Source organism: Poromitra crassiceps, assembly GCF_964638095.1.
Source record: "Poromitra crassiceps genome assembly, chromosome: 3".
NCBI lineage: Eukaryota > Metazoa > Chordata > Actinopteri > Beryciformes > Melamphaidae > Poromitra > Poromitra crassiceps.
In genome coordinates, this window is record NC_139625.1 from 32,695,426 (window position 1) to 32,718,608 (window position 23,183).

Genomic DNA, 23,183 nt, shown 5'->3' on the forward strand with positions numbered 1-23,183 from the left:
CTGGCCAAGTGAACCGTTCCCTTCCATAACCAGCCGGCTGGGGGGCGAAGCGTCCCAGACCCAGAGAGAGATCTGCAGCATGCAGTAGCGTAGTGTATCAGCGTAAGAGCGCTCATGGGTCTGGCGTTGAGACTAGTGATGCACTAGCACATTATGCATTAGGAACACTATACAAAAAGCTCATACAGTACAGTATAGATCCGGCATGATGAGCAGCCAGGTACTTGTTAATAGATTGCACTGTAAAGGCAGTGTTTGTGTTTGCTGGTTACAGAGGGAGGCAAGGAAGGCTGAGAAGACCAGGAATACCCTTTCACCACAGGAAATCAAGAGCATACATGTGAGTGTTGTCTTTTCTGCATACTATATAACTGCAGCTTATTTTGTATCATCATTAGTGGAATCAAATTTTGTTTTTACAGAAGTTCAATAGATGCTAGAGCAAGAGCAAAAAGTTCCTTTTTAATGTTTAATATAAGCCTCCCTTGGCATTTTCCCTTGTTCTCTTGTTTGGCTGATGCTTACGACCGCAATAAATATGTTGTGTTTCGTTTAGGTGACCAGGCACCTGGACCCGCTCCCACAAGGATACTTCTACAACGGTCATCAATATGTTGACATCTTCGGAGAGAGAATGAGCTTCCATCCCAGTATCCTTTTCAGGGAAACCTGGGCTGAGGCCTCATCTATCTTCTAGCCCTGGAAAAAGATCTGGGGAATGACACATAATGCACAAAGTTTTCTTTAGTTTCCCCCCTCAAGTGTTTCTGTCAAGCTTGGCTGCTGCTTTATCAGTTACTTTTAAAGGAGTAATACATCAAATCGCAATCTCCTAAATTTGTAAGCCATAATATAACCATGTATATTTAACTCTGCTAAGAAACATTTGATCATAGATGCAAGTAAATATAGGTAATGAAAATGTCACTCTGTCATTGAATAGTCATGGAAAAGTCAAGAATTGAATTGACTAAACCCCAATTTGTGACCATGAGAAAGTAATTTTAAGTAAGTCAATTTGTAAGTCAATTTGGTCAATTTGTGACCATGAGAAAGTAATTTTAAGTAAGTGTGAATGATTATGGAGGAATGCCTGCCTTTCTATTTCACGGTAGTGTGTGGTGACTCTCTGTGTTGTTGCCTTACATTACTATCATTATAGACATGAATGAGTTTATCAAAGAGTACATCGCAGAGGCCAACAAAGAGATCGAGCTGTTCAACCATCAGCTGGAGCTGCAGACACAGCCCGACCTGTTTGATCAACAGTAGTCTCCATCTGTATGTCCTCTCCACCCATCTGTCTGTCTTAACTCTAAAGGAACTGTCTCTACTGTATGGGGGGGGGGGGGGTTACTGTATACTCAACCAGAATGGTTCATGTGTGTTCACACCTCAGGCAACTGCAAAACAGTTGCTGGAAGTCCATGCATTTTCTGAGAACACAGTCACCTTGTTTTCTCGTTGAGCAGCATGGAAAAGTTGAGTGCAGATGACCTTTTGAACCATGACATCACCCATCAAAAGCTAATTACGTAATGACATTGCTGCATGTCTTGCCAACCACTGCAGCAGCACCGACACTACAGCTAGCAATCTAGCGCGCTAACTATCAAATCTGTCAGCCCAAAGTAGCAAGCTGATGTGATTGGTAGCGGTATGCACACATTACAGAGTAAGACAAGTGACGTGTTTGTCAAGAGATGAGGGTCCCTCACCTGACCGCTATTGCACCCAATCTGAAACATAATGCAACACAAGACTTGAAACCAGTGTCATTCAGCTACCAAGCCCACGAGCTGTAAGAGTTGCACACTCAAAGGGAATTTCCCACTGCACACTCCCCCAGCTTGTGCCTTTCTGTTTATCACAGTTGGCCAATTAATAGCTCTATTTGTGGACGGGCGTGCAGAGCCGTGTGATTCTGTTGGGCTCCCTGGTGGTGTTTCTCAAGAATCGCTTCTGCTCTGTTGTCACCCAATCCATAGCCCACCTGTTAGCTTGTCTGCATGCCATGCTGCGGCAGAGCCAGCGCTTGGCCACAGAGCTGTAAACATTGGACAGGCTGTTGGCTGCCGCCACCTGATGAATGATGCCATCCATCACATAGCTGTAGGCCATGCCAGGGCTTTATTTTAAGACTCCTAAAGTGAATCTAATGACAGTGCAATAAAGCAGACTTTGCTTGAGGAAAGTCTGCATTCAAAAGGAAAATCACTGTAGTGAAGCAGGTGAGGCAATCTCAACACAATCAAACAAGCTTGAGAGTGGCTAAGTCTGCATGTCCACCAGGAATCTTTATCTACAGCGCTGGATTCTGTTGACTCTTATTTTCTGTGCAAACAACGTGCTGTCGTGTGCTCCCTAGTACAGCATTGCGATCTTAGTTTGAGCTAGAGCTTAGTGCTCAGAGCGCAAAACCTGATGTTAAAAATATTTTCACTTTTAGCACATCAAGTGGGATTTCACTCATCTCATAGCAATAGCAGGAGCCACCACCAGCGCTTCCCACAAGCATCTGTTTACTGCTGCTAGCTCAAAATGAGCTTCAGCCTCAGTGCAGTCAGGTGTGGATCACTCATGTCACCATGTTGGTCAACACAATGTTCATACTGCTCCATTTAAATGTGTACATTCCCAAACACTTCACACATTTTGTGGCCCACTGGTTTTTGGTTAGGATTGGGGAAATGACAAAAGGGAAAGCCAAATGTGGTTTAGTGTCCTTTTTGGGTACGTTTGGCATCGGTACCAGGTGGGTCCAGGCCTTAGAGGAAAGGGTATGGTAAGACTTTGTATTAGTGTTGTGATGTTGCAGACAATTAGGCATGTCCTGTGTGCTCTGTGATCCTGTGCAACAGTAGATTCTGTTCAAAACACAGTAAGCCCGGGGTCTGATGCTCTATGCATGTCTTCCTCTTATCCACAGGGTTCCTACACAGTACACATGTCTAGAAATTCTGGAAATTAATCGAAAATTGATTTGATAAATTCCAGGCCGTGGCTATCATTTCACAAATTGTGAAATATGTTGCTGTGAAGAATACTCTTCAGCTCTAGATTGATACGGCATATTGCTCAGCCATTATCAGTGGGCTCCACTGAACAGCCAAAGTTTTCAGAGTAAAAAACTATGGTGAAAGTATTGACTTTTGAAATGGAAAAAGTGTAGGAACCCTGCTGCTATCCAGGAGTCTTGATGGCTTTCATTCCACATGGGGTCAGCAGTGTAACAGACTAGAATCATTGGGTCAGATAGCGCTGACTTTGCCTTCAGTGATTTGATGCTGACAAAGAAACATTTCCATGCACATGGGAATTGTGCATAATGCTGCTGCTACTACATAATACCGTATATTATATTGACCTTCGTATACTGATGGCCTGTAGTTATAAGTACTGAGAGTTTCATCAGGTCAGCTAAGAGGAAGGACGTTTGTGTCTGAAGAGTAGGGGCGGGAATCACAGAGTAACTCACGATGCAATACTATAATATCACGATACTTGGCCCTCGATAACGATGGTATCACGATACAGCGATTCTGCGATAATCGATACATTGCACGATATTTCATGTACGATACATACATCACGTTATCTGTGTAACTGAAGAGATTTTTTTTTAATTATTATTCACAGAATTGTCATGAAACAATGTACAACAAAAGTTAAAATGTTGAAAGGAAGGATACAAAATAATGCCTCACTAAAATCCCTTCAATCTGTGCAAATTAAGTTTGCAAAACAAAAAAACACATAAATGTATACACATTTCAGGATAAATGTCACGATAGTATCATGATATGGCGCAGGTGTATCGATAATGTATCACAAGAAGATCACGATCGATTTATCGATATTTAGATTTTTTTGTCCAACCCTTCCTGAAGAGAAGAATGGAAATCCATAATGTAATTCCTCACAGATGGAGAAGTGCAGTCTATCCATTCAGACTGAGTGGCAGGGCTAAGCAGAGGGACAAAATACTTGCTAGTGGGGAGCACACTCACCCCCTGTTGTTAGATCGATTCCTATTCAAACCACATATTTTTAGATCAGTGGTGAAGCCAATGTGTTTTGACTTGCCATTCACGATGTTATAGGGTGTCACATTTTACATCATTTGCCTGTCAGCAGCCTGTAAAATTGTAAGAATCAATAATTTTGCAGTTTTGCAGCAGGCAAAAAAAAAAAGTGGTCGCCTTGCTAGCAAGTTTGCTTCCCACACAAGTCCTCAGATGGCCTGTGTGTATCTAGACCGTTTGAAATCATCCCAAAGCTTTTCTAAACGCCCACACTGACACTGCTGGCCCCATCCGTCCTCTCAGTAGAGCCTCCATTGACCTGACCAAGCCATAGCATCCTATCCTGGATGTGCCACTGTCTTTTAGAAGAATACAACACCATGTGTAGAATAGCAACTAACATAGCACTGAGGTATGCCCCTAACATGTGTTACCCGCCATCTTCCAGATACCCAGCAAGAGAGGGCGGAGCTTCTCACAACTCTCCACAGCTATTATCATATTTTTATGATATACTGTACTTAGAGTTCCCTTAGACAACTCTTTAAGGCTGAGGAAACGAATAAGCTGCTACATTCTCAGTCTCTCACAGCTTGTGTTCTGTGCTCTGCTGGACTCCAGCTTTGAGTCCCTGTAGCTCACATAACACGCTAAAGTCCACTTAATAACAAGGGTTTTGGTCCAAAATTGGATCCCGCTCAGTAAGTAATATATCTAATATATAAGTGATATCTACACTTACAAAATGACAGATAGCACAAAATGCAAACAGATTATGGTGCTTATTAGTGGGGTAGGGTAATATAACTTAAATCCTTTGTCGACAATAACTATTTTATAGGCTGGATCTTTGATATCGTGTTTCAGAGATGATGTCTCGAGGCCTCCTGTTTTGAGCCACAGTTGCTGTCATTCTGTAGTGACGTAATACCACAGAGAGTGATCTTGCCTGACAGTGAAATAGTTGTGAGGCTGATATACAGTACAGTTTAGGAGACTGAAGGTAGCATAACTGCGGGACCTGTTACGCATGTCATAACTGTGGGATCTGTTACGCATGTCATAACTGGGACCTGTTACGCATGTCAAACAGCTTTGAAACTGATCCACTAATTGGCCTTGTGATCAAAATGAAGCCATCCTTAAAGAGTCGAGAGGGTTATGTAACATGTTTGTGATATTCAAAGCAAATTTCCACTAACACTAGTTGCACACACACTACTATTACTACTACAGTAGTACATCTACACTATTTTGCATGTGTTGCGATGTCATGTGAAGATTATACGATATATATTCTGAGAAAATTGCCTTTCACCAAACTGGTACAACAAAGAAAATAATCACATTTATTTTACATATCTGGTAAGAATTTGAATTACCTCGATGCGACGCATAGTATTTTTGTAAGACTGTGAATTGAACATACTACATGCAAAATGTCTCCTCGCACAAGCTACAAAAAGCAGATGCAGTTAAATAAAAAAAATAACTCAAATGGAGAATCTGACGGGTTGTGAAACGTCAGGTTTGTCTGATCCAGCAGTGCCTTGGCTACAGCTAAGAAAAGCAGAGATTCAAGCTGCGTTCAGACTCAGCTCCACCCCTCTCCCTGTCACAGGGGGAGGCCGGCTTGTCAGGCGAGGATCCGTCCTGAAACAGTGTTGGTGAAAGGAATCCATGGAATTGTTCTCTAAAGGCCCTGTTTACATAAGAATGATTTCTGGGTAAAACGGCAAACTTTTGTTGCGTTTTGGCCTTCCGTTTCCATCACAACAGCATTATAGGGGCCTGAAACCGCAAACCGCCAGAAAACGGCTTCCAGACTGGAATCTTTTTCAAACACAACTCTTTGCGTCGCCGTGTAAACTGGCAATATGCAATTCTTGTGAAAACTCGACGGCACAGCCCCACTTCGCGCATGGAAGACAATGAAAGACAATGAGGATTTACCTGAATGAAAGCAAAGGGCATTCATCTATCAATAATGGAACCTTAATGGCACAGGTGAATTGCATTGGCATTCAACAAACTATGATGATGATGACATCAGAGTCTGATAACGAGCCAAAGGAGGTGCTAAAAATACATAATGGGCGATAAGTGCCTGCTATTAACATTCACGCATATTAATTAATTACCATACATTAACCTTACAGCAAGCTACAGAGCCCTCAAACTCGCGGCCAGATACATCGATTTCCTCTGCCAAGTGCTGCAAAGAAAACTTTACTGGGTTTTTATTCTTTAATGCAACCAAGTACTCCCAACAATCTGCAAAAGTGTATCACCATTAGGCCTACTGTGATCAGCAATGTTTTGTTTGAGTGTTGAGTTGCAAAGTTACACCGCCACCTACCTGGCATGCATACTACAACGTTGTCGTATGAACGCGGATCAAAAGACCAAAACGCAAGAAAGGTTTGCCGTTTTAAGCAGAGACGTCCTCTCTCTCTCCCCCGTATAAACGGGGCCTAAAGCAATGTGTTTTACTAAGCCAGAGGGTGAAGTAGGCTGGGTCACATAGGAGGCCGCAGGAGGGCTCAGGACCATTCAGGTATTCAAACAAACGAACCAAAAATGTGTTGGGCATTAGGGTTGGGTGCCATTCACTTGATATTCTACAGCAGTACCTTCCTTTGTTGAAGCCCCATTATGTCACTTTTTTCTATTACCTTAATAGCCTTAAATCTTAAAACAGCTTTTTAATCATGTTGATGGTACAATGACTTCAAATAGGGAGAATGGCGTCACTGTCAGTCCCACACCGCCCTCCGAAGGCTTGTTCATGCACTATGTATTTTTGATGGCTGCGTCCCGGAGTTGCCGGGAACTTTTAACTCAATTTCCTGCACAGCTCCTTCAAATTAAAATTTTCCCCTTACAAACTAACAGGAGGCTTTTATTGTGAAGTACATATAGGAAGTGAAACGTGTTTCACTTGCTAGCTTGATTAGCGGCGCGATTAGCCACTTCGCTCAGTAAAACAAAAAAACAAAAAGTCGAGACAACAACATTTGGGGAAATTTGGAGCAAATTTTTCCCATCAGTTATAAACCCTGCAGAAAGGTGAGCAAAGTTGAGAGTACAAGCAGAAACAGTAAAATAAGGCTGATCTGAACGTACCATCAGGGAAGAGTAGCATTTATTAAGGTTAGCATCTGTAACTGTGGGGGTGCAGTTTCCCAAATAGAAAGACTACATAATGGGGCTTTAAATGTAACCACATTTCATTACATGATCATGATATATATAAGCCTACATTGTTTTCTGTTTAGCAGCCCAAATTTAATTTAATCAAATTTAATTAATGAATTTTTGATGCATTTTTAGTTAGTTTTTAGTTTTGAATCCCTTAAGATCAATATCAATATGAAAGCAAATCTGAATATTTGTTTTGGTGCTCAGCCCTAGTTGGAAATGGCAACCTTGTCTTTATGATGGGTTTGGAGACTGATATGAAATGTGGATTCAGTTTGTGGCTAAAGTTGGGTGACCCCTACTTATTGCACATTGGGGGCCCAAGGAGCCCTCCATAAGTCTCAGTGTAACTCCTATTCAACTCTCTGGCTATTACTGAGCATCCTAAGTGGAAGCTAGTGGTTTGTAGCTGAAGTTATAGGACAAAAACAAAGTTTGGTGTTCATTGATTTTATATAGGGGGGGTTGTGATGCTCTTGTACTGCAATGTGATAATGCAGTGTGAGTTTTTTTTTCTTTTTTTGTGTGTGGTTCTTTTCTAGTTTTGAAAATTGGCTCCAATGTTCAGTAGGGCCAACAATTTGGAATGTATGCACTTTTGGAAGAAATTGATATTTTTCATGGTATTTTTATGCTTCTAATGGAGAAGGGCAGCTTGGAAATGGAATTTTAACCGACCAAATATTTCTCAGGCCTCGGGGGACTGTTGCTACTATGTTTGAGCTATTCTGTCCTGCAGAGGTTAAAAGGGAATCAGTGAGTCCGCCCCGACAGTCCTCACAGACAGTGAGAGGGATTTGCTCAGGTATACTTATTATTTCCACGCCTGAGATCACGCTTTGGCCCTATCAAACTCACATGTTGTAGCAGAAGGCTGCTTTGAAAGTTTGCTGTCGCCACACGGCCGAGTACAAAGAAGGGATGTTGTTATTCATACCATTCAAGTTGGGAGGTGTTTGATGTCATGATGGCAGAATTACAGTAGATCTGGGAAAAAGCAAAGGGCTTATTTCTTCTCCCCTATCTTCAAGCCGTCTAAAATGACAGTAAAAAAATAACTACATATTGTATGGTAATGAGAAGAAGATAAAATGTTGAACTTCAAAAGTGCCAAACCAACTTCCACGTTTTGTTTTGAGGGTGACGTTCACAGAAAGTGAGTGAAATTGAAATGCGTTTGCACAAACCTACTGTAACTTTTGTTTTTTCCTGTGACTGATGCTTTTATAATATCATTGTTGTATTTATTGCACCACGTAATCCATTAAATATTTATACGGTTAATTGTTGTTTGTTCATTTCTCAAGCACTTAATTCATAATGATAATACTTGATTGGATTTATATAGCGCCCTAGATACTCAAAGCGCTTCACATACTGTATCAGAGGACATGAAACATTTGATCATATAAATGGTTCCTTTGCATTTCACCTCAGACAAGACAGGATACTGCTTTCAAGTCTGAAATTTACCGAGATTTGCTAGAAAGATGAACATTTCTCCTTTTCGCCAACTAGGGCGCTGCTAGATGATGTCACTAGGTTGACTGTACAGTACAGTAGTAAGGATTTTGAATGTTTTGATGAATCATAATTAACCACATTCCAAGTCAGAAACACAACAGCACTGTGAGCCTGATAGAATTCAAAATACTACAACATTTAACGAGCCTGTACTCTACTGTACTGTCAACCTAGTGACATCATCTGAAAAGGTGAAATGTTAATCTTTCTCTAGCGAATGCAAATGAACTAGTCATATCAAATCTTTCATATCGTCTTTTAAAGCTGCATAATTTCACGCTTGATGCAAATCTCAGTTAAAAGCAGTATTCTGTTGCTGAACATTGATTATGTAATAACCTTCGCTCTCAGTTGTCAGCAGCAATTCAGATTGTGTGCTCAGCATAGTAGTGGATTTGTGACTTGGTGAGACGACACGGATTCAGTGCGTCCAAAGCCTGTATCAGCACCAGCCGAGGTGGAGAGCTCTCTGTTATGGGGACTGGAAGAGACAGACTAAACAGAAAAGGTCTGTGGATGTGGGCAAATGTGTGTGTGTGTGTGTGTGTCGTGGCAGTTTGAGCAGTTGTACACTTATTAATGCAGCGAAAAGGCAGCTGAAATAGAGCTGAGAGAATGTGTGGAATCCACTCCTGCCCTACATAGCCCCGCTGTAGACATCCCTTTCCTCATGCTCCGTGTGTGTGTGTGTGTTGAAAACAAAGCGCGAGAGAGCCTGTGTGCGTGTCCTTGTATTGTTGCCAGGCAGATACAATCCTCCACATGGCTAACCTCTGACATCAGCGTTTCCTGGCTTCTCTCTTGCCACCAGCGTGCCGCCAGCTTCTCCCACCCCAGCGACTCAAGGCAAGATCCCCGCCCCTCCCCCCAAGACGCACACTTTAGCACACTTAAAACACACTCCTCGTACCGTATCGCTTTGACCATTTAACCAGCTTCTATCCTCCCCACCCCTCTCTATTGTGTCTTTACTGAGGCAGCAAGCCGAGGCTATTTGTAGGCTATTATGACAGCCACATGTAAACACTCATCACTCTCACTGGCGTCTGCCAAAGCCTGCGGAGTGGGCCCAGGTCACTGCAACAATGGCGTACACGGTTCAGGGGTACAGCAGCGCGTTTTAACCGGTGGTATTGTGGGGGAGTTCTCTGTCACCTTTTCCTTACAACTGCATTGTTGTTTCTTGGAGGGGGGAGGTGTTGTCAACTTTCACCCTGGCTTAACTCGTCCCCCTGGATGTGGACGCTTCCAACTATAGGGAGCTTACTGGCTTGAATTCACATTGTTTTCTGTGATTTACAGTGTTGTAGGGTTTTCAGTTTGTTCAGATGTACTGAACTAGATTTTAAAGATAGGCCTATATCTTTTCTTGCCTTACAGTTATGGCTAAAATGATAATCCCAGTTATTTTGCTGGATATTGTGATTATGGTTATTAATCACCTACTCCATTTTTTGGCATCTCACACTGACATCTTGACTATTTAAAACTATAATGGATACTCTAAATGTTTCAGTCCCGCCAATATGCCATGATAATTAATTGTGGAAACTAAAATTGCAATATATGATTAGACATCATTAATCGCGCTCTCTGATCTAATCTTGACTATAAAAAAAACATTCAGATTTAGATGAGGTTTTCACAGTATATTCTTTTATTGCACGCCTTTCAACAATCATCATTGCATCATACAGCCAGCGCTTCATAACATCAAATAATTATGCACAAATCCACTCCTGAATGTATATCATAATAGCACTCCAAGACGGCTGAGCACCAGTGTCTATCTTGAAAAGTTGACATAGTGTACAGTATGTTTGACATTTTTACAAATGAAACTCCTGGAGCTATTCTCAACCTGCTTGTAGCACCAGATGGGCGGGGCTTGCTACATAAGTTGCTACATCTGAAGGGTTAATCACAGTAGAGAATGGTAGTCAATTTAATACACCTTTCTCCATAAGAGTGCCAAAGTCTCTCCCGCTCTTCCGGGTCCAGCATGGGACCTAAGAGATCCCCATTTTTCCATGTACGTTTTGAAAAATCATTATGGTCAAACCAAGTGATTCAGCTATATTCAGAATCAGGAGAGATCATAAATTATATGATACTCCACTCCACTTGGGTGAATCGCCTGGTTTGACCAAGCAAAACTCTATAAGGATTTTACGAAACATCTACTGTATGGAAAAATGAATGGGGAATGAAATCCATTAGGCCCCATAATGAAACCGGAAGAGAGCGTGACTTGGCACTCTATTGCCAACTTACCTGACATTATCTGCATTGTGCTGGTGTGGTTAGCCCCACCCTCCTTGTGCTTCATGAAGGTTTAAAGCTCACACTAATGCTTTTTTGCAAATATATTTCAACCACAGTCCGATTTGCATTAGTCCATATAAAAAGCTTGGCAGACTCACTTATCAATCAATTACAGTATCTTCAGAGTGCTATCCATCTGGTCTAAGAAGAGCCAACCTCCATCTGGTCTAAGAAGAGCCAACCATCACATTTCACGCTTCTCTCTCCAACTGCTTGATGTCAAAGGTCATCATAACAGCCATGTCGCCGGACTCCCCTGAGGCAGCGGCCACTTTGAGCTGCTGGAGACTCCCGGTGAACACCTCCCCCTCCCACACTCTGCTCTTATTCAGCTTGAGGTCAGTCCGTGTCTCGCCTACCACGCTCACCCTCTGGGCCCCGGGGACCCTCACCCTGAAGCGCACCCAGCAGAGGGGCTCCAGCAGGCCCACGCGGGGCTCGAACAGCACGCAGCCTTTCCCCCAGGCGGAGTAGGCGCAGGGGAACGGGGGCCCCATCTGATCGCAGCTGTTCCTCAGAACAAAGTCACACATGGGGCTGAAATCTCCTCCAGGGGCGATCCGGGCGTACAGGCCCAGCCGGTACACCCCAGCATCGGGCAGGCTGGCGCTCACCGTCACCTTGCTGTCTGTGTACGTGCAGAAGAGGTGGCGAGCAAGCGGGCGAGTCGCCGCCGTTTGGCTGCCTTCTCTGCTGAGCACCGTGTGAAGCTCCAAGTCCCGCTGGTTGTGGAAGGTGATGTTACACTTGCCCTGCTGCATGCTCACCAGCGCCGCCGTGTGGCTGAACTTGGACAGCCCCGCGTCCGATGTACGGATTCCCGGCCCGCACGATGAGCCCAGGTTAGGAGGGAACAGCTCGTCCAGACCCACCACCTTCCCTTTGCAGTGCAGCAGGAAGTTGGCGGCGTTCTGGAACTTGACGTCCGTCTTCTCGTAGTCTCGTACGAACACGGCCAGACGGTAGAAGCCGCGCAGGGGGCAGAGCACGTGGCAGGTCAGGAGGTTCTGCTGGATCTGAGTTGCCAGGCAGCGCTTGGCCACGGCAGCTTCCAGCCCCGGGTGCACCAGCTCACACAGCACCATCAGAGGCCTGGATGTAGAGATAAAACGGTATGAAAATTTCATATCACAATTACATTGACCAAAATTATCATGGTTTTATCACAGTATTGTTAAAATGTGCCGAAGTTTTTCAAAAACATACACTCACTGAAATCCTCATAATTTCACCAAGTTTATATTGGAAACTCAGACCCCCCAAAACTAAGTACTGAAATATTTTCATCAAGGCTGCGCCCCTGCTTCTGGGAGACTGTTGCTAACTTAACACGGTAATCACGGTAACACCGTTTTAATGATAATTAAAATTTGAAACGGTAATACTAGGAATGTTATCATGGTTTATCATTAAACCGGTAATCGTATCATCCCTACCTGGATGTCTTCAACGTCAACTCAAAGACACCCGTCTCCAGCTCGGCCACCTCGCTTCCCTGGCTGCTGCCTGCCACCCCCAGGGACCCTGCTGTGGGCTGCAGTCCCCAGGACAGGAAGGGGTTTTCGGGGATCTCCTCTGTGGCCCTGGGCGTGGGACACTCAACGGTGAAGGAGCACACCCAGCTCAGAGGCGCAGTGGCCAGTTCAGGTCGGGCGAACACCTTGAGGTCGTACGTGCCGCTGGCAGGGGGCAGCAGCTGCAGCTTCATGCTGCGATGGGAGACGGTGAGGAGGCCCGACGAGGAGTTGATGGACTCTCTCTGCTCCGACGCTCCGCAGTGCAGGAGGTCCCGATGCTGGCTGATCTCATAGGCGAAAGTGACTGGCCTGGAGAAGCCCATGGACACATTCGCCTCTCCGTCATCTGGAGAATAAATCAAAGGTGGTTTTCTTAAGGGACAGTTCACCCCAGAATCCAAAATACATATTTTTCCTCTTACCTGTAGTGCTATTTATCCATCTAAATTGTTTTGGTGTGAGGTGCCATGTTTAGGAGATATTGGTCATAGAGATGTCTGCCTTCTCTTCAATACAATGCAACTGGATGGCACTAGGGTTGTGGCGTTAACTTCAAAGCACCCAAAAAAAGCAGTTTCATGTTGGAACTATTTTTTTCCGGTTGAAAGATAATAGTCACAAGGACCGAACTACCAGTTCCATTGTATGTGAGAGAAGGCAGAGATCTCTACGGCCGATATGTCCAAAACTCACACCAAAACAATCTAGATGGATAAATACAGGTAAGAGGAAAAATATGTATCTTTGATTTTGAGGTGAACTGTCCCGGGATTTATTTGTGTGTGTGTGTGTGTGTGTGTGTGTGTGTGTGTGTGTGTGTGTGTGTGTGTGTGTGTGTGTGTGTGTGTGTGTGTGTGTGTGTGTGTGTGTGTGTGTGTGTGTGTGTGTGTGTGTGTGTGTGTGTGTGTGTGTGTGTGTGTGTGTGTGTGTGTGTGTGTGTGTGTGTGTGTGTGTGTGTCGTGCGTGCGTGTTTTATGCCATTTCTCTTTTATTTGAAAAAGAGTAAAAGGAGAGTGGAAAAAAAGTGCAAGGAATGATTGGAGAAAGAAGGGGAATGATGCAACGTAGATTCAGAGGCTGTTTTATTTATGACCTTAAACTGAATGCAGAAGTCCCAGAACACGCCCGTAAACATTGTGCTGATTAAATATGCTAATGTTGTCTGGTCAATGCACCCAGGCAATCTGAAAATAAGGCCGTGGTGTGAGATCAAATCAAATCAAGAGAAACCTAATTTGAGACTCAATTTTAACACAATTTCTCCAATGACGCAGCCACTGTGTAGCTGTTTAATCCATTTGATTAAAACCTTGACTTTGAAGATTGAACGTATTTAGGTGACACCACACTGTGAAGACGAGACTAAACTTCATACCCCCGCCTGTGTAACGTCATCATTGAAGTGTACTAAAATCCCTCAACTAAATAAAATCGATCAATCAAGCGCCCCCACCTGTGACTATGTAAAAGTGATGAGGTTGAATAAGTCTGAGGCCCATGGCGAAGAAGGCGGAGGTTTTGAAGACGCGCCTCTCAAACTCCTCCAGGGGGACAGGGGAGTCCAGGAGCTGCCACCTCTCCTCGTCAGGGAAGTGTGAGTGGATGAAGTCCTCAGGGTCCGTCAGGAAATAGAAATCATCGAACCTTGGAGGCAACAGATGGAGACAACCGGCTGGTCAGAGACTCCAATCACTGCTGTTTTCAGTTGCATTCAAGCAGATGGTCCAAACAGAAAACTGGGAATTTTGTCAGAATTCCTACAGGTATGCTGCAGTGCTTTGGTGGAATGATTTTACAGGAATAATTTGGGGACTATGATGTGATTAAACAAGGGTCATGACATCATGACCCTTGTTTAATTGGCATCACACTATTCATAATGCAATGCATTTTTGATCAGGAGATAAAAGCAATTATTTCCTTTCTACCTTAAAAAAATGCATTGCATTATTAATAGTGTGATGCCAATAACCATTAATCGCCAACTATTTTGATAATTGGTTTGAGTTATTTTTAAGTCAGAATTCTCTGATTCCAGCATCTTAAATGTGAACACTTTCTGGTTTCTTTACTCCTCTATGACAGTAAACTATTTGGGTTGTGGACAAAATAAGACATTGGAGGATGTCATCTTGGGCTTTGGGAAACACTGATTGTCATTTTCTGACATTTTATAGACCAGACAATTAATTGATTCATCAAGAAAATAATTGACAATGAAAATAATCGTTAGTTGCAGCACGAGAGCAGAACCTCTCATGTGGAGATCTGTTGTCTCTGTCTCTTTAGTACCTTTTGACAAAGCTTTTCTGGTCCATGTCCACTCGGCCCGCTCCCCAGCAGGCATCCATCAGGAACCACTGTCCTCCCAGCAGCACGGCGTTCCACATGTGGTCCGACTTGACGTCTCTCAGGCTCTGGCCCTGGCGGTGGCCGATGCCCTTACTGTGGCCCGGCACTTCCTGGCACTCAATGCCAACCTCTCTGCCAAAACAGAGCCAATGCAGCACACACTCAATGCCTTTTGTTTTGCATCCTGTCTCCTCAATCTCAGGTTCAAGTTGGCCTTTTGTAAATCTTCAATTCAATTGTAATCCAGTGTAAGCATTTATAATACAACTGTCAAACTTGAACTTGAGATCAAGGATACAGGATGTGGCACAAAAGCAGTGAGTGAAAACAACATAGAATAAATAGATGAATGGAGCAATATCTCTGTCTGTTTGTGAGTGTACAAATAGCGTTCAATTATTTGATTATGAACATTCTCAAAGGAAATACATATTGTTTGTCCTTGTGTTTTGTATGATAAATATTTATTCTTTCAATGGATGTCTCTCTTGAAAAAAAAGTTGCAAATCTCAACGGGACATACCTGGATTACTTTCAAGTAAACGATAGTGATTTGCTTGTAACTGCAAGTGCAAAATACAACTGTTGGTGTTGTGTTTGTCACATTACCACCAGTTAAAGTGATCAAAATTAGCAATGTGTGTAGTATCATATACTGCTGCTTCCAACACCTCTAGAAGTCAGCAATTTTCAATTTCAATCTTCAATTGAGAATTCCAATTACAGTTACAGAGCCTTAATTACACTCTCAAATACTTGTGAATTGTATTTGAGGTATTTGGCTGAATTGGCCCCGACCCTCTGTTGTTTACCTGCACATCTCCAGACAGAGGCTGGAGTAGCCGCAGCACACGCCCCGCCCTGCTGCGATGACCTCCTCTGGGGAGGATAGCTTCTCCGACTGGCCCAGGTACCCACTCACATCGTACTCTGGAGACACCACACACACACACACACCATCAAGATGGAAACCTCTCTGAGCTCAAAATTAGGTTAAATGTGACGCCTACTCTTACATATAGATGACCAAAGTTGAAATCTATATTATGCTAATATGCCTTTAATTCTTACATAAATAAAATGATTCCAACAAGCAAATTTGGGGTCAGAAATATACCTTACCAAACCTGAACTATATGCTTGTAAAATCTAAGTATATTAAATGAACAATAACACTAACAAATGACAGGCTGATAGGTGAGGGGTGTGTACAGTTTTGTGAAGCAAGGACACGAAGCAACTAACCTTATTTAGTATTCATTTTGTTCTGTCAATCATTTTAGTGGAGTCGGATTTGGTGTTTCCAAATAATCAACTGGATATCTCATTTTTAAACAAAATGCTTGATATGAACCCGAAACGTTTGCAGATGTAGGATGTACATTATGTCATAAGCTCTAGTTCAGTAAAAATGCAAAATACCAACCGATGTTGTCGCACAGCCAGACCCAGATGGCACGAAGTCTCTCCAGCTCATTTCTGGCTCCGTGTGTGATGCTCTGTGCTATGGTCTTCACCTCAAACACACACTTTTCCTTCAGCTGGAACACACACACGCACACAATATAGATACTGTGGTGATGGAATTCTGGACAAAATCATAGAAATATTCCCAGATTTGAAGTCAAAATCTCATCAAATGGGGGTCTGTGGCTCTCATGTGGACTAATTTAGGGGTCCTTGTTATGAAAAAGGTTGAGAAGCACTGCTGTACAACATCATTATGTAAACTGTTGTTTTTTCCTTCTTACAGCAGCATCCTGTTTGCGAGCATCTCACTATCCTCCGGTGTATTGAACAAAGCGGCTGAAGGTCGTGAGTGCTGCCTGGATGCTTGTTATGGGTTCAGTGCAGTAGATGTTATCATTCCTCAATGCTTTCCTTGCAGGGTTCAGGAACACACCGACCCTCCTCTGTTGTGGCTTCTCCTGTCGCCATACTTTTATTTGGTTTTGGCTCTATTTTATCCAGTAGCAATGTCCCCGCACCACCTAAGAATCGGCCCTTAGAATTAGTTTATCACCATTGAAAACTTATGGAACAGTAGGGAGGTTTGCCATCTTGCATGTGCGATATAGGATAGTGGATTTTCACTTTTTCCTGGGTCCTGGGTATGAAACCCAGGACCAAACTAGTCATACATTCTGTCATTGTGTTACTTATGGAATGGAATTATAGTGAAAACTATTCACCTTTTTGGTGGAACCCACTTTGAGAACCACTGAATAGGAGTGTGGTTCAGTAGAGTAGTTGTATCTGTTTTGAGGCCAGGTGCCAGATAACAGTACATGTGAAGATAGCAGAGAGTAGATATCTGCACACTGGAATACAGCTCACCATATTCATTGACTATTTAAAAAAATCAACCCAACAAGGTCTTCATCAGGCAAACGACTCGCATGACAGACTAAAGGGTGTGTATACTGTATATATAGGCAGAAAGCTAATGACATCACATTGACAACAGCTGTCAGTCAATTAAGCAGGCTATACGAGAGCTCAGTCAGTGTTGGTAAACAAATGACAGCTTATATTTGGTTGGTCCTGAGACCCAGGGGTAAAAAAGTGAAATTTTTAATTTCTTTGGATAAATTAAGTGTTGGGGTGTTAAGAACCCATTTAAAGATTTAAAGATTTTTTTTACTTAACTTTATTAAAATGTTACAACATGTGCACTGTAGTGCACAACCGGACTTATGTCGAGCATAAAACATGAACAAAATAACATAGCTATGAAAAGCTCCACTGGATTCTTTTGGAATTGTAATTATGAAAAGACTGACAACATCACTGATGACATCATCATCTGGGGAATGATGACATCACTGATGACATCATCGGGACACAATCTCTAAAATGTATTAAATGTATTCTGTTGAGAATCCTCTCACACTCACTACTAAATAAATGTGAAACAAACATACAGTAACTCCTGACGTGCACTACAGTGTACATTAATCAATTAGTGTTTTTCCCCCTGAAAATAAATAAGTTCAGCTCTGAAAACTCACTGAAAATGCTCCTTAGATGTTTACTTACTAAAAAGAAATCAAAATATAACATTGAAAAACATTTTAAATATGAATATCATGCTTACCTTTCCTTCTTCCATAAAATGTGCTTGTTGTGATGGCAGCCATTTTCAAAAGACAGGTAAAGGCTAGTTGGCATGGCCACACCCCCACGCATGATACTGTATATCATTGGAAAGCTATGGTTGTCCTCTGTAAGGGACATCAGTACTTAATAGAGTCACATGTATAGTATTAGAGGAATTAAGCAAAAATGATGTGCACTACAGTGCACAAAAATGCATTGCTGGGTCTCAGGAGGATAATGGGACCCTATGGAGCCAGCCTTGATTGTCTCGCGCTAGCAGGCTGTGCTTTTTACTAAATTCACTTCATTTTAAAAACTGCGACAGTTCGCACAACTTTAACACAACATACATATATTATACATCAGACCCTTGAGCTACTTCTGCTCTCACTCAGAATGTCACAATATAAGCAATGTGATGTATAGTTTTTGAGATATTAACGTTTGTTTGGCATAACTCATACTAGTTAACTGCTGCGGTTCTGGGTGGCATATCCAGGTGTCGTGATGTCACGCTGATTCGTCCTATAGCACATTGGCCATTCACTAGTGGCCAGTGTTTCAAAACCCGCCTGGCTTTTTACCAATCAGAGAGGAGCATTCAGTCAACAATAAAAAATAGACCAGATACAGAAATCAGTGATCCTTGACAGTAAAATATATAGAAATACATAATAGAATATACGTAGGAGTGTGTAAATTGGTGGAGCATGCTAAATTTCTTTGCTTTGCCTCTGAGGTGCATGTGCGGTACAGCTGCGGGAGCACAGCGTGCAGTCAATAATGGCATTCAACCGCTCAACTCTGAGTGCCCCCCTGCTGGTTGAATGCCATTATTGACTGCATGCTGTGCTCCCGCACGTTCATGCACCCGCAACGCGGCGTGTCGTAAACACCTCTTAGCCATTAGAAAATCACTGTAAACCATCATGGCCTATTGGGGCATATTGCTTAATTTGAAACGTAGCTTATTTCCTGTCAGCTTGTATTAGCAAACACTGCAACAGGAAGTAAGCTAGGGGCAATTTAGAATGTTTATGTTGTCAAGTTAAAACGGTCGTGATCTTATGTTTCACTGGAATGTGAGTGTCCCCACCTCTGTCCCAGCCCGGATGGCGTGAGCGTCGACTTTGTTGAAAACCTCGGAGCTGGAGAACAGGTCCTTCCTCCGCCTCCTGGGCCCCAGGACGGCCCTCTGTCCCGGCCCCGGCGCGGCCCTCTGTCCCGGCTGCGGTTTGGCTTTGGGGTGCCTCTCCTCCTCCGCCTCCTTCCTCACCGTGCTCTTCTTCACCACGGCCGCAGTCCTGGCCGCGCTCTCGGAGGACAGCTGCCTCTTAGCCGCAGGGCGCTGGTCCTCGCTCTCCACCGTCAGCTTCTCCAACACACAGCACCTGGAGAGCACGGCGCTCTGGACCTCAGTGGGCATCGGCTTGTCCTGGGTCGCGGGTACAGCTATGTCTCCCCCAAGAGGAGGCTTTGGATTGTCCCGGGCCTGGGACTCATTCTGGACTTGGGCTCCTATAACGGTAACGGGACTCTGGTTGTTTAAGATGGGGGGTTTCTCCTGAAGGCAGTGAAGCTCCAGTGCCTTCACCTGAATGCATCCCTTCTGGGGCAGCTCGTCCTGCTGGGAAAGGCGCGTGGTGCAGGAGAAGGGGAAGGAGAACTTCTGGATTGCAACCTCAGCTGACATTATGCTGGAAGCATTGTGTCCTAACCAGAGAGAAGCATGGTGTCCTAACCTGAGAGACGGGAGATATTATTCAGATGAAGCATGGTGTCCTAACCAGAGAGACGGGGGATATTATTCAGATGAAGCATGGTGTCCTAACCAGAGAGACGGAGGATATTATTCAGCTGAAGCATGGTGTCCGATATTATTCAGATGACAGCAAAGCATTTTCTTGGAGCTATTTTTAGCCGATGCTCTTATCCTGAGAAACTGAGACCGTGTGGGTGATTGCCCATTAGTCCGACACCTCATTAGGCCGAAAGGGTACCGTTTTCTCATCATTTTTCAATGAGCAGAGTAGTGGGGTTGGGGTTAGGCAAAGGTCAGTGGCCCCCTGGTTGTTGGGGTTAGGCACTGATTGGGGTTAGGGTCTGGATATGGGTCAAGGTTAGGGACGGAAGCTCCACGTCCAGCTGGGCCAAAGCCGCCGGGCCCGGGGGTTGGCCAATGGGACTTTTTTCAGACTATGGAGGTGTCGGACCAATGACATGGAACCACTGTGTGAGCAGTGTCTTGCTCAACGCTTTCATATAGGACACAAGGCTGTCGTGGGGATTGAACTTGTGACTGTTCAGTCACGGGACAGTCTTACTCAATATTAAGTGACCTTCCCACTCTACACATGAGTTTGTACAGGAGTAGTTTGAAAGGTGGATAGAACGGGCGCTAACAATCCTACACCCCTTTGTCACGTTACCAGAAATGACAATCTCTTCCCCATTATCCTTCGTAATGAAACAAACTGGAGATACAGAGCATCACTTTGTAACATGGAGAGAGCTTTTTAAAACGAAGAAAATGGCTGTCCTGAGCAACGCTACATTATTTCATTCTGTTTAGAAGGACATTATTTCTGCATGAAGGGCCGCCCCAAAGACTGGTTGGTTCTGCGATGCATTTTTTTTAACTCTCTAATTGTTTCCAGACAGTTTTAACAACGAAAGCTGGGAGAAAGTTCTCAGTCTCTAGTTGAGCGTCACGGATAGACACTGAAACCTGAGTCTATAATGTACATTCTGTGACAGTGATGAATTGGCAATTACTGTATATCATGTCTATTCATGAACATAAATGAATGCAAAGAGTAGAGTCATTAGTCACTGTCGCAGCTACAAAGTCAAAGTTTTCCTCAAATTAGTACGACTACGAGCATATACCTTTTGACAATGCTACAGTGCTTATACTGCACTTCTTTACAGATCTATTACATACTCGTTTTTTGGTTGTTGTTGTTTTGCAGCCTTGTAGTTACTTGTGTCAAAAAATATGCTGTACTGTAAGTAACATGTTAAGACATTACAAAATGTTTTGTTGAAATTTAAAAGGTTTGATTTTCTAGCATGTGGATATGTAGGAACACAACTCTACTATTTACTGTTAACATGCGTTGTGTTGAGAGGTGTCCTGAACTAAACTCACAAATGTGTTGACAAATGACTCATCAATTTGAAGGGGCAGCGGGTTTAGAGACGCCGTCCGTCAACCAAGCAACACCGTTTCAAGCCTCTGCTGAAGTGTCCTTGAGCAAGACACTGAATCCCTACTGACACCTTACCCTGACCTCTGACCTCCATGGAGGTGAGCCAACAGAGAATATCAGTTAGGTGTCACACTATTACTTAAGAGTACATCATTGAAGGGCAGTGTTGAGGTGAATAAACAGGTGATCAAATGATAAACTACGGTCACTGATCAACATAAAGAAAATAATGAAATATATATATATATATATATAATTATTATACTGTATATATATATTTTTTTTTTCAGAATAAGAATGTATTTTATTTCCATGAAAATACCTTATTTTTACCTGGAAATATCAATCTTGAACACTACTCATTATATACGTGCATTATAGATTTAAATCAGCTTTAAAATGTGGCTAAATTCTTTCCACACAAATGAAAAAGTGGGTAAATGAAAAGTGAGCTTCGGTGGCTTTTTATCTACTGTAAATGCCGCCGAGGCTTCTACTCACCCAGTGACGATTGAAAATGCCTGTTGGGTGTTTGCTAGTGTTGAGCGGAGATGTTTCCACTGTGCCTTCTCAGTGGTCCCCAGTTGCAGGGGAGGCTTATATACTCTCCCAGTGGCTTGCCAGGCCAGGCCCCAGAATAACAGGCCTAAAAATACTACAAAGCAGTTAAGACCAGCCAATAGAGTAAGCCCCAACTGAGGAGTGTGACGTGTGTGTGTGTGTGTGTGTGTGTGTGTGTGTGTGTGTGTGTGTGTGTGTGTGTGTGTGTGTGTGTGTGTGTGTGTGTGTGTGTGTGTGTGTGTGTGTGTGTGCGTGTGCGTGCGCGCAAGCCTGCATGGTTACAGATGTATCAAACGATGTGCTTTTGTGTATCTCTGTGTGTGCATTTGTGAATGTGAATCAGCAAATTACAGTGGTATATCTGTGTGTACTAGAGTGTGTGTGCGCGTTTTGTGCGTGACTGCATGGAAACATGTATTGTGAATGTGTGCATTTGTAATGGGGGGGTGGAGGAGGTGGGTGGTGTGCAGCACGTGTTGGGTGTGATGAAGGGGACAGATTCAATGAATAGTTGGCTGGTCATAGAAAGGGACAAGGGTTTATGGAGTGCATGGCATATGATAACGCCACTTCAACATCAAACGCACACATGCGCATACACACAAGCACATAACCCCTCTCTCTTTCAGACACAAACACACAGATACACAATTCACTCCATTGCAGTTGTGTTCTGTCTTGTCTTAATGCTAACTGTAGACATTGTTAATTTGTGGATGTTATTACACAGGGTTCCCACACCTTCTTAAACATCAAAATTCAGGACTTTCCAGGCCCAATTCCTTCAAAATCAAAGACCCAACCCGGCATAGTTTGAGACATGGATCAAGGTCAATTAGTGTTACAACTGAGAATTATTATAATGAGAACTAGCAAGCTTTACAGAAGCTCACAGACAACAATTAAAGAGAGAGAGGCTTGAATGTGTCAACACTTTTCAACTGTGCTGTGTTCTTGTGTTGTCGTTAAAATATAACTTCAATTTCTATTCTTCTACAATATACTCATTATATAAATTCAAGCACTTTCAATGACCCATGTCTATTGATGTCTATTTTCAAAAACTTTCAAGGCCTTGATTTTTTTTCTCAAAGTCACAAATTTGAATGATTTTGAAATGATTTGAAAACATTTTGAATGATTTCAAGGAGCTGTGAGAAACCCATTTACATGTTGCTTGAATGTTGTGTATGATTTTCTTCTTGCGATATTTGGTCAACACTTTCAATGCTAAAAACAAAATGAATCATTTCATAACAATTCGCAATAGCTGCGACCACATAATGTGAATTCCCAAAAAGCAGAATAGGCATAGTAGGGTGGGCTGCCTCTGCCATCCTGCATTTCAAAGTTGCCCGCCACCCACC

General features: G+C 43.1%; 2 protein-coding genes across 2 annotated transcripts in view; one reads left to right on the forward strand and one right to left on the reverse strand.

The window, feature by feature from the left end:
- dnaaf9 (dynein axonemal assembly factor 9) overlaps positions 1–1,296 on the forward strand; it is a 43,077-nt gene extending 41,781 nt beyond the window's left edge. The window contains exons 35-37 of the mRNA XM_083633783.1: positions 275–340; positions 557–650; positions 1,163–1,296. Coding sequence (XP_083489909.1) covers positions 275–340; positions 557–650; positions 1,163–1,272 — 270 coding nt within the window. The 3' untranslated portion in view covers positions 1,273–1,296. The remainder of the gene's footprint in view (positions 1–274; positions 341–556; positions 651–1,162) is intronic.
- A 9,198-nt stretch (positions 1,297–10,494) lies between these two features.
- Positions 10,495–21,807, reverse strand: ky (kyphoscoliosis peptidase). Its single transcript, XM_083633734.1, has 8 exons — positions 21,757–21,807; positions 19,140–19,785; positions 16,371–16,485; positions 15,757–15,874; positions 14,885–15,076; positions 14,046–14,236; positions 12,512–12,938; positions 10,495–12,167 (listed from the first exon to the last, which is right to left on the reverse strand). Exons 2-8 carry the CDS (start codon positions 19,734–19,736, stop codon positions 11,267–11,269), a joined length of 2,541 nt encoding a protein of 846 aa, XP_083489860.1. The 5' UTR covers positions 19,737–19,785; positions 21,757–21,807; the 3' UTR covers positions 10,495–11,266.
- Positions 21,808–23,183: the final 1,376 nt, after the last annotated feature.